Source organism: Myotis nattereri (assembly GCF_964212035.1).
Source record: "Myotis nattereri genome assembly, chromosome: 8".
NCBI classification, from domain to species: domain Eukaryota; kingdom Metazoa; phylum Chordata; class Mammalia; order Chiroptera; family Vespertilionidae; genus Myotis; species Myotis nattereri.
The window spans coordinates 52395897-52406935 of NC_138083.1; the positions used below are offsets into that span (position 1 = coordinate 52395897).

At 51.0% G+C, this 11039-nt stretch overlaps 1 protein-coding gene across 1 annotated transcript; it reads right to left on the bottom strand.

The window, feature by feature from the left end:
• Nucleotides 1-226: 226 nt before the first annotated feature.
• On the bottom strand, nt 227-9937 carry PTGR3 (prostaglandin reductase 3). Its single transcript, XM_081097796.1, has 2 exons — nt 9600-9937; nt 227-3401 (listed from the first exon to the last, which is right to left on the bottom strand). The coding sequence occupies exons 1-2, from the start codon at nt 9806-9808 to the stop codon at nt 2477-2479; spliced, it is 1134 nt and encodes a 377-aa protein (XP_080953922.1). The 5' UTR covers nt 9809-9937; the 3' UTR covers nt 227-2476.
• Nucleotides 9938-11039: the final 1102 nt, after the last annotated feature.

An 11039-nucleotide genomic window follows, 5' to 3' on the forward strand; every position in this document is an offset into this window, starting at 1 on the left:
AGAGGCTAGTCTTGAATGATAATACCAGAAGATGAAACTGGTGCTGAACTATGACCCTCAATTTACAAATCATTTTTCAGAAGAATAAAAAAAAAAAGTTTAAACATCTTTTTGGCATTATCTGAATGGGCGGAATCTTTCATGCTTGTTTCCTGAGATTAAATGCAAACAGCCTGTGCTGTGGTTCCTTAGTTTGGGGAGAGAGAAAACATGAGGGTTTCAGATTAGATTTTATTTCAAACCTGGGTGTTTGAAAAAAAAAATACTTTTTTTTTTTTTTTACATAGCTGAATTTAGTGTATTCCTTCAAAAACACAATAAATTTCTATTCTGTAGCTTAAGGGGTCCATCAGTAAAAATGTTGGTCTTTCATCTTTATTACCCTCCCATTAAAATGAAAGAAACCGGGACACACTTCAGTTTAGAAGAAGCAATTTAGTTGGCGATGTCCTCCCCCCTCAAGTCGCCACAAAGGGAGCAGTGCATTTCTGCTTAGATTTCCCACGTCACACGTCTACCTGCATAAGGAGCAACCCAGCCAGCAGACACACACCGCGTTCACTTTAATACTATGCTCTGATGAGATGGTCTGATGGACACGGTTTTCCGTGACCAGCCATTTCCGGTGGTTACGCTCGTGAAACTTGTCCCCTTCCCTTGTGTGTTTGTGTATCTGAAAGCCAGGCTGAGTCCCTCTCTCTGTTCTGCCACAGCCGCTAGGGCTGAAAGTGACAGATTAATAACCAAGCCCCGCACTGGACCGGCTTCCCTTGTCCCCTGCACCGGTAACCCTCTGCTGTAATGAGGACACAAAGAGCCTCGCATCAGGCCGCTACCCTCCCTCATAACTCACAGGCCCGCGGTGGCAATAGCCTCCAGTGCCATTTGTCTTTAGTGCAGTTGTGACACTTCGGCATGATCCATAATTTGGCAGCTATTTACCGTGACATTTCCCTTCAGTGCAGCCATAACATTCAGTGAAGCCGTGATTTGGTCCCATTTACCATATAAATTGTATTGTTGTGCATGCATGCTAGCAGCGACATTAGGTACCTGAAAATGAGTAAATCTTGTAAAACAGATACGAACAGCTATGGGGCAGTAGCAGTCCCTTGCTCCTCAGATGGAAGGCAAGAAAAATTAAATATGGTCACCAAGTTTTCTGGGCCTTTAATTGTCTTCCTATTTATTTAGCACGTGAGATATGCGGAAACCCCGGGCTGTGAAATCATCTGGCGGGCTCTGCCTTCCATCAGAGAGGCGCCGTGGGATTTCCTAGTCCACAAGGAAGGCTGCAGCCGTCTTTGGTGAGCTGAAGGTTAGCAGGCGGGCGGATCAGCTCCAGGCATGATTCAGAAGAGAAGGCACTTGACTCGTTACGTTCATGTGTGACATCAGATGCCCGGGACAAGAGGCATCTCACTCCACCAGAACCTGGGAGAAGTCAAACGGAAAACTAGGAGCAGGGGCTGCTATTGTTCCCATGATCAGAGGTGAAACACACCTTCCATGCCAGACAGCCTGACACAGAGCCAGTGTGTTCTTGCTGTAGATCTTGGTCCCGACTGTGCGCCGTGCAGTCTGCTCTGTTCTGCCCCGGCGTCTGCGAGGACCCTCCCGCGGTGTGCCCCGAGCGGCCTGCCCTTGCGTGGCCCATGTTCTGTTAGGCAGACCCTCACTGTGGATGGGACACACACCTTTCCTGGACGTGTATTAAGTTCTTAAAGCCCCCGAATCTGTTGTCCTCTCTCCCAACCTTGCTTTTTGCCTGTGTACGTTTTCAGCACCGATTTGCTTAAGGGAGGAGTGAAATTTTCCATTCCACATGTGCCTCGCAGGCACAAAAGCCTCTAATACAATTGACTTCTTTTAGATGGGTCTGTATTTGCTTGATCATTTTTGCTAATAATCTAACAAAATCAAAGTTTTGGAAGAATCCCTCCAAATTTCTGTTTGGATAGTTGGCTAGTGATTTATAGGCTACAAAGGGCCATTTCCTCAGAATGTGCACTCGGAAATAGTGCTGATATTTTGCGGTGTCTCTCACTTATTAACTACTCATTAGCCCAAGACCAAACTCTCCCAAAGCAAAGAATTTGTGAACTATTTTTAAGACCAATTTTAAAATCTCATCAAGCTGAAGACATACTGATTTGATCAGCTCTCCCATCAGGAATTAATTTAGTTCCCAGGAACAATAAAATCTGGAATGAGACTGTCCATGACCAAAGGGTTGAATGTAAAGGTTTTACCTCTGAGCCATGGAGGGAAGTTTTATTAGCACTTTTTTTTTCTTTCAAGAGAGGGGTAAAAAAAGAAAAAAAGGGAAGAAAAAGAGAAACCTATGTTGTAACAACTTACTTTCATTTTAAGAAATATTATCTCCATTAATGACTGAAAATAAATTGATCTGAGTGATTCTGAAGCATCAAGTACCCACTTCCTTTTTCTTCTGATTTATGCCATTGTTCGGTTTTTACAGCTTGCTGTTGACAGGGTGAGGTAATTCAACTACAATCTTCCCCGTGTTTTTCCCCATGTACATGTAATCGACAGCCCGGAACACGGACTCCAGGCCAGTAAACCTGCCCTCTGTGGACAGGTCACCCAGGTCCACCTGGCACACGAGGTCTCCACTGGTACACATCTTGACCAAGTGGTCCATGGATGCTCTGTACTCAGAAAGGTAATGGTTTAGAAAGAAGCCCTGGATGCTGGCGGATTTCCTCAGCAGTTTGGCGGGTAATGTTCCTGCGTTCACAGGCGAAAGGCCAGTAGGAGTTTGGTAGCCAGAGATAAACCCAATTACTATCAGGCGCCCTTTGGTGGCCAAGGCATCTATCGCCAAGTCAAACATGGCACCCCCCACGGATTCATAGACCACATCCACGCCTCCGGGGTACTCTCGCTTCAGGACGGTACCCACGTGCTCAGTGTTATAGTTGATGGGACGATCGCAGCCAACAGACTTCAGGAAAGCAGACTTCTCATCAGAAGAGCAGGTTCCAATGACGTGGCACCCGGCCTTCTTTGCAAGCTGCACAGCAAACTGGCCTGTCCCCCCAGCCGCTGCTGTCACCAGCACTTTCTTCCCTTCCTTCAGCCCGCCGAGCTCTTTCAGGCAGATGTATGCGGTGGTACCACTTACCAGCAGGGTGAGGTACTCGGGTGTGGCAGAGGGCACTGGAGTGGCAATGCTGGCCGGCACCACTGTGTACTCAGCAAAAGAGCCCGGTGACATGTAAGCCACAGTTTGGCCAACTGAGTACCTGGCACTGGCGGAGAGGCCCAAGGCGACCACCTCACCCACACCTTCAAAACCTACATCGAAGGGGGTCTTGACTGAAGGGTCATATCGTCCTGCTGAGTAGTTGATGTCAGATGCATTAACACCGACAAATCTAGAAGAAAACAATCACAAAAATATATTAAGGTGTTTTGTTCTCAAGGCCTTTATAGTCCACTTCAAAAAATCCCTCTAATTCGGTGACTGTGGGGGGCTCGCTTAGCCATACATTCTGATAGAATATGAAAAAACCAGTCCTGATATTCAGTGGAGGAAAAGAAATTAAATGAGTATTTAGTTCAACAGTGATTTGCCACCAGAGTTTTGCTGTCATCAGTTTAGAAATAATTTCAATCACTTTAAAACATCAAGTTATTTATTTCATATGTCATTTACTTCCCTCCTCTTTCTTTTAAAAGGAGAAATAAATCAAAAAAACAAAACACACCCACAAAAATGTCAGGAAGCCTTCTTATCCACAAACTTCACTGGAGCTGAGTTGGAAATTAATTGGCCTCTTAACAAAGATGTTAAAAACAACAGTGGGATAAAATATATTCAACCAAGTACACTAGTATTGATTTTGGCCACAATTTAACACTTCAGATAATAATAGTAATGACAATGATATTATTAAAGATTGATGGAATGTGCAAGGTCATTACTGCAGGGGTGGTTTCAAAACATTGTTAGAGTGGCTGCAGCAAATTTTCTTTCTGATGTAACGATGTCCAGTGTGAAAATATGCACTTTGATTAATTGAGCAAAAATTGTCTCATAAGAGGAGAGAGATTTTATGGAACATTCAACATTTTACAGTCCTTTTCAGATGAAAAGGAAAGCATATCGTCACTCTATTTTCCCTCAACAAGAAGCAGAGACATAAGTTGATTAATACCAGATGATTAGTTTCACTTTGGTATCCAGAGTCAATTTAATTGTGAGGCCAGTACTTTTACCAGCTTTTTTTCATCTAAGTATACCTCATAACAGAAATATCCTGATACATAAGGGGGGGAAAAAAAGTCGTCAACTAAGAATGTCAGGAGGTGGCTTAGGCACATAATGGAGGATCCTAAAAATGTCATTTCCACCTGTAATGAACTGAAAGGATGGTGTTATCTGGTGGCAGGAGCAAAGCTGGTAAGTAGGTCATTTTAAAATAATTCACTTTTAATTTAACTTAATAAACTAAAACTGCTCTGTGCCAGGATCCACTTCCACAGGTCTATCGGTAATACTTTGCCCTTAAAAATGCTCCCTGATGCTTCTGCCCTGTGTGTCTCCAGTACTGCGAGCTCTCTGCATACTGTAGAAAGAAAGCAGGAAACCGTTTCTTTCTAGCTCATCAGGCAGCTTTCAGAAGTTAGCATACCACACAGCCTCCCTGAGTTCTAAGAGCCACAGAATTCCATTCCCATAAAGGATACGCAGTAATGAGAAATGGGGAAATGGTTTCTGCAGGTTTCCCATTTGGCATTTAATGCCAAGATGCTTGTATTCTATTTGGGGAGGAGGGGGAGGCTGCTCTCTCTCTCTCCTTGAAATTTACTCAGTTCTCAAGGCCCCGTCTTTGTAAAAAGGGCCAGCTTCCCCAGAGCAGAGCCAGCTGCCTTCTTCCTAGAAGCAGCCAGGGCCCAGCCCAGCTGCAGCGCCTCTCGGAGACCCAGCCTAGGCTGGAAGGCAAACTCCGGGAAGGCTTCCTGCGGTGAAAGTGAAGTGAGGTTTGCTTGAGAAGTGGGGAGTCCGCAATTAACCCTTCCCAGCCCCCTCAGTCTGGTCCCTCTGGCGTTTCCACAGCCTCAGCTGGAGAGGAGCCTTTCTTGTGTGGGGAGACCCCGCCTGGGACTCGGAGGGACTCCACGGTGCTGGCCGGCCCCTCGGGTCCCTCCCCACTCCCCACCTAGGATCCGTGAGCAGAAAGCGGTGCTGGAGGAGGACTCAGCCCCAGCTCCTCTCCTCCCAGGCTGTGGTTTACCGCTTCCAAGAGGAGAGGTGGGAAACCCAGCCGCGCACGTATCAGGAGAAACGCTGAGAGAGGGGGCACGCACGCCAAGGGGACAGAGGGCCAAGTGTGTGCGGGGTGGTGGCGGTGGGGGAGGGGGCAGTGGGGCGTTGCTGGGAGCTGGGGTGGCTGCCCTCGATCAGCAGAAGCTTGAGTCTTCCATGGGGGCTTTGCCTAAAACATCAAGTCAGAGGTTGCGGTTGCGTCTGGCGCACCCCAGAGCAGGGAAGGACACCCGCAGGCTCACCGCACGCCCCGTCCAGGTGGCCTCCGGTCTCCGTCTCCCCGGAAGCCCCCTGGTGCGCCAGGGTCTGCCTGCTGGGTGCCAGCAGTCAGTGCTCCCCGGCAGCCTCCCTTGGACTTGAGGGCCGCCTCTGACTGCCCGACCCTCTGGTCCCGCGTGGCTTCTCCACCGCCATCAACTAGAGGCAGGATCACTGTCTCCCACTCCAGGAGCGGCTGGGGCAGTGCAGCCAGCGCTGGGGTGAGGGGCCGTGGCCCAGGTCCGCACCCGGGACCTCGGCCTCCGGGGCTAGGCAGGGGTCCTGCGGGCGCTCTCACCATGGCGCTCCAGCCCAGGGCAGGTCAAGTTCTGGGGTAGCCCTGAGCACCCTGCGTGGCTAGGCGCAAAGCCCGTGGACAGAGACCCGCTAGAGGCTGGACCTTGACCTTGGCTTCCTAGACACCCCCATATTTCGTGACCCCCCCCTCCTCCCAACCGCCCTGTTGTCTTCTAATCGCCTGCATAGCGGTGAAGGAATCTCGGGCTGGTGGCGAATCTAGATTCCCCAAACCTCGCCCTCTCCAGTGTCTCCCGGCCTCTGGCGTGGCCCCCGCCTTTCCCCAGACCCCTGTTTTGACGCTGCGAGGCCTTCCAGGGTGGTGGGGACCCGCCAGGGCCCGGATGCGCCTAGGTCCTTATCTGGGCTTTGGGAAGAGCTGCCTGGGGGGTCCGGAGCCCTTGAGCTCCACTCCACCAGAAGCAAGTTCAAGAGCAGCGGCTCCATGGAACAGGGGGCCCGGGTCGGGAGCAGGGGACAGGAAGGGGGAGCGAGAGGGGAAAGACCCCTGGGGAGGATGCGCGCGCTGGGAGGCTCGCTTGTGCCCCTTTAATTTAAAATGTGTGCTTTTAATGAGGGTTCCGGCGACCCGACGGCAGGATCCACTCAAAAGAATAATGTCGAGAAACCTCAGGACGAGGTGGGCTTTCCCCCAATATAGACGCTTCTAGAGTCGCCCGTTTATTTATATTAAAAAGTGCTGAGCCCCTTCGTCATGTTTATTGTGAAACAGGGCAGTCCTTGGGGCGGAGGGGGACGCTTTCTCTGAACAAAACCCAAGGCGAAGACTCTAGTCCGAAGCAAATGCCTTCAATACTGGGAGACAAAGTCGTCCAAACCAGCTACTTATTTTAAAAATAAATAAATAACAAGAAGAAAAAAGAAAGAAAGAAAGAAAAAGAAAAACAATTTGGCCTGGAGAATCCGAAGAAATACTACTGTTCCCCTCCCGTGAGCAACAAACCCTTTATCAAAAAACGCCTTCCCCATCCCCTCCCCCTCCTCTTTTCCCTCCCCGCAAACTCAGCCCCATTTTCTTACACAGGAGCAGAAAATCGTTAGAAATATTTAGAAACGAAATAATGTGTCATTATGGTACTAAAAATGCTAAAAATAGCGCTCAAACTGACTTCACCGGAGGGAGTCTTACTCGCTTTCTTTTTCTTTTCTGAGATCCCGTAATGGACAGGACATTGAAGTTGTCCTCAAATGTATGAAACAGGAAGGTGAGACCTGAGAAAGGAACATCAATTGTAGGTCTATGGGGGAGTTTATGTACCCTTCTCACACCTTTCCTAAATGGTGAACTTGATTATTCTAATGGTTGTGGAGCTTAAAAGCACTTCCCTCCCTGCGAAGAAAGAATCTGTATTTTCTGTTGAAATGTTATGAGATGTGTAAGTGGTCCAAGTGAAAGAAAAAGTCAGACCTCCACACACCTTTCCAAATAAGTAAATTTGGGATTAATCTAGTCATTCCAGAGCAGTTTTATCATGATAGAAAGGAGAAGCGCATGCATAAAATTTTCATGTAATTAACACTGTTCTGGGGAGATTTGGCCTAGAATTAAGATGAACTAACCTTCAGTGAATTATTAAGCCTCTATTCTTAAAGAGAGAGAGAGAGAGAGAGAGAGAGAGAGAGACCGTAAAATGCCACCTCCGCTGACCTTGTGTGCAAGAATAAGGGATCTTCCTACAATTGGGGGATAGGAGCAGGTTTGCCAGCAGAGCAGGGGAGAGGGGAAGTAGAGGTTCTGCCCCCTGCCAACAGGCAGAAAACTGGCTCCATTTTCTTTCTGTTGTGGGCTTCCAGGTAGAAGTTAGAGGTCAAGTTGTACATATCAATATACTATTTATATTAAAGAGATTCTTGGCATAGGTGGAGGGGAACAGGTATGGATCTTAAAGCAACCCAAAGCGATGAGCTCCAAACGTGAGGGTCGGTGGTCCAGAGCACTGACCTGGAGTCCAAGACTCAAGCTAGTGAGGCAGCTCCAGGGGCGCCCTGACACCCAGTGGGGAAGGGGACAGTGAGGGGAGACTGTGAGTGTGAAGGGAGAGGAGTCTCAGGAGGGGGGCATCCTAGAAGTTGATGTACACTCTTGGGGGGAGAGGCCAGGAGAGCACCAATGCAGGGCTGGAGCCACCTCCACCCAAGCGGCTGGAGGGTGGTCCCAACCTCTAGTTGCCGCCAGTAGTGCTCTAACCACCCCCCCACCCCCGCCAGGCTCAGTGGCCCCCTCCCATCCCATAACCCCTTTCTAAAAGGGGTTTTACTCAAGCAGCTGTGTGTGTTTATATCACTGATCAATCAATAGTGTACTTCATCAGAAAAAGGAAACAAAAGCCTATCTGAAACTTTTTGCCTTTTCAGCCTGGGGCTCCCTCCTCTCAGCTTCCAGCAAGTCACTGGTGTGTTTTGTATTTCCGAACACACACAAGCCCTCCTTTTTATCTTGGCGGGACCCATGTCCTGAACAGCCCTAGCATTGCATCCCATAATGAAGAAAATCCTCTGAAGCTGTTTCCACGGTAGCAAACTTTTTAAAGGACACACACATCCCATCTCTACTCAATCCCATCCTTGGTTCACTAAATTTTTACATTTCCAACACGTTTCCAAAAGTTTTATGTTGAGAGCAGAATTCTTCAGTCTTGCAATATTATTTGGAAGGCTGATATGAATCTCCAAAATGGACTCATTAAACGTTGCATCCAGCTACTCCTTGCAGGGGTCTGAGAGTACTTGCTAGCACACAATTTACAACACAGTTACGATCAGAACTTTCTCCTCCCTTCGGAGTATTACTCAACCTGATACATGCAACACTGTAACCCCTCGGACTGGGCCGAGCAGGCGGAGAAGTCCTGCTCTTGCGAAGGGGATGGAGCCACCAGGCACGCCCCGCCTGCAAGTCCGCGGGGAGTGGACCCACCCGGAGAGACCCGAGGGCCTGGCTCCACGGAGTAAGATCTCGTTCCTTCCTGTTGCCTCAACAGTTACCCAAGATTAGTGAGGCGGAAACACATTAAGGTGCGGAGTGTAGGGGAGGAAAAGACAGAGGTCAGGCAAGAACCCCAGTGTCCCCGAAGGTCTGCAGAACGTGCGGGCAAACGCAGCCATGCCCCCGCCCCAGACGCCGAGGACGCGCGCCACACGCCTGACCTGTCGTTACACTCCGGGGCACGGACAGCAGTCACACATCACTGACAACACGCAGACGACACCAGCGAGGTGCACACCAACACACTCAAAGAAAGGCTCTGCCATTGCGCGGCTACTGCCAACCTGGAGCGGACAGGAAGACCAGCCTGGTCCCCGGCCTCCTTTCTTCAAAGCACGTTACCTAAAGGTCGCAGCTTGGGTCCAGGCTGTCCCTGCTCCACCCTAAAGACTATGTGAACGCAGGAGCCCTGGGTGCGCGCGGGTGGGCCAGGCGGGAAGCCTCGGCTTCTGGGTCCCCTCGGTTTTATTTCGGGGGCGGGAGGGGGAGGAGGGAGGACTGGGGGAGGGGAGGGGAATCCCAAATTAAAATAACCCCCAGTTATGAGGACGTTCGGCGGCATCGGATATTCACAACAGCAACAGTCACATTACATTCGCCTTCGCCAGATGGCGGCGGGTTCAACTTCCCAGAATCTCGCAAAGTCAGGCTGTGCACCAAGCGCGCCGGGGTGTGGGGAAGCAGGCGAACGGGACGGCCCGGGAGAGGCGGGGCCGGGGCGAGGGCGCGCGCCGGGCTCACCGGTTTCGAACGAGGAGGTCTCCGTCCCCGGGGAGTGGCACCGGGCAGTCCCGGCGCAGGGTGACGGCCTCGCGGAAGTTGGGGCTCAGCCGAGTCACCACCAGCTTCTGCATGGCGCGGGGGATGGCGGAGCCCTGGAAGTCCAGGAAGTGGCGGGAATACGACATGTCCACGATAGTTCGGGCCGCGGCGGGCGCCAGCCGCAGCATGGTCCGCGCCTCCGCCGGCTTTCTGAGCCGCTGCAGGCCAAGGTCGCGACCAGCCCGGGCAGCTGAGTTCGGCTTGGCGCGGGCGGAGCCGGTGGGTCCGCCCCTCCTCCGGCCCTCGCCCTCCCCTCGGCTCCCCCCCTTCCCCTCCGCGCTGGGCGCCCGCTCCCCCTCAGGCGCGCAGCTCCCGGAGTCGTCGCAGCCCCCGGCGTTCCCGGACGCGCCACCCCCGGGGTCCTGGCCGGAGGATCGCAGCCGCCCCGGTAGCTGCTCCTTTAATCTTTTTGTTTTGGTTTGAATCTGATCGGCGCAGACTGGCCAGGGAGCCTCTCCGCCCTCCCCCTTCCTCCGGCGCCGGGGAGGCACCGGATATCCCCACCCTCTCCACGCTCTAAAAGCCGGATTTGACTACTCTGAAGGGTGAGGGGGGCGCCGAGGGGTCCCGTGTGCCCCACGTTCACCGCGGCCGGGAGCCGGCAGCAGCTCCGGGCATTCTCGGAGGCGCGCCGGCCGGTGGCCGGCACAGGCGCCTCCCCTTCCCGTGCGAAGCGTTCACTTCCTTGCAAGGTGGTACGAATCAACCCCGAGCGCGGCCGGGGCGGCGGGGCACGGCCGGGTCCCTGAGCCGCGTGGGGATCCCTGGCTGCTGGTGAGCGCATTCAAGCACCGAACGGGGGGGCGGGGAGGAGGCGCTCAGTGCCCCCTCTGAGCCCCAGGCTCCTGGTCCCCTGTCCCCCAAACGCCTTGCTCGCATCTCTGCCCCTCAGTTTGCCCCATATAAGTTGTATGAACTAAGCCATTTTACTTATTTTGGCCTAGATTTCGTGTTTTTCCATGAATTTTTAAAGTAGCGTCTCTACAAGACAGATACAGGTTACCCATTGGGAGAGAACACACGTGTTGGAAACCAGAGGGCCAAATTCCCAGAGCACATAAACATTTTAAACTTCTAGGTGGGGATGCTGAAGGACTTAATTGAATTGGAGACGTTGCAATGATGTATGAAGACCTCATTTTATAACCCAGCTAGAGAGAGCTGCAGTAGCAGTGTGTCAATTTTCTCCCTAATTGTCTGTATTGACCAAATAATCAATTCACTTTTCATAGAGGGACCAAATTAAATATTTTCCACATTTTCGTGTGATGAGCTAAGTCCATCTTGAATTTTTTATTAAAAGTATACGTTTCAATTTTAAAAACCTCTTGCTTTGCACTTACCCATGAATTACTAAAA

Excerpts from the sequence above, each read along its gene's own strand:
- PTGR3 (XM_081097796.1), bottom strand. The coding sequence starts at position 9,808 with ATGCTGCGGCTGGCGCCCGCCGCGGCCCGAACTATCGTGGACATGTCG. Across the intron at positions 3,402-9,599 it reads GACCTCCTCGTTCGAAACCG|ATTTGTCGGTGTTAATGCAT; the intron begins GTGAGCCCGGCG and ends GTTTTCTTCTAG.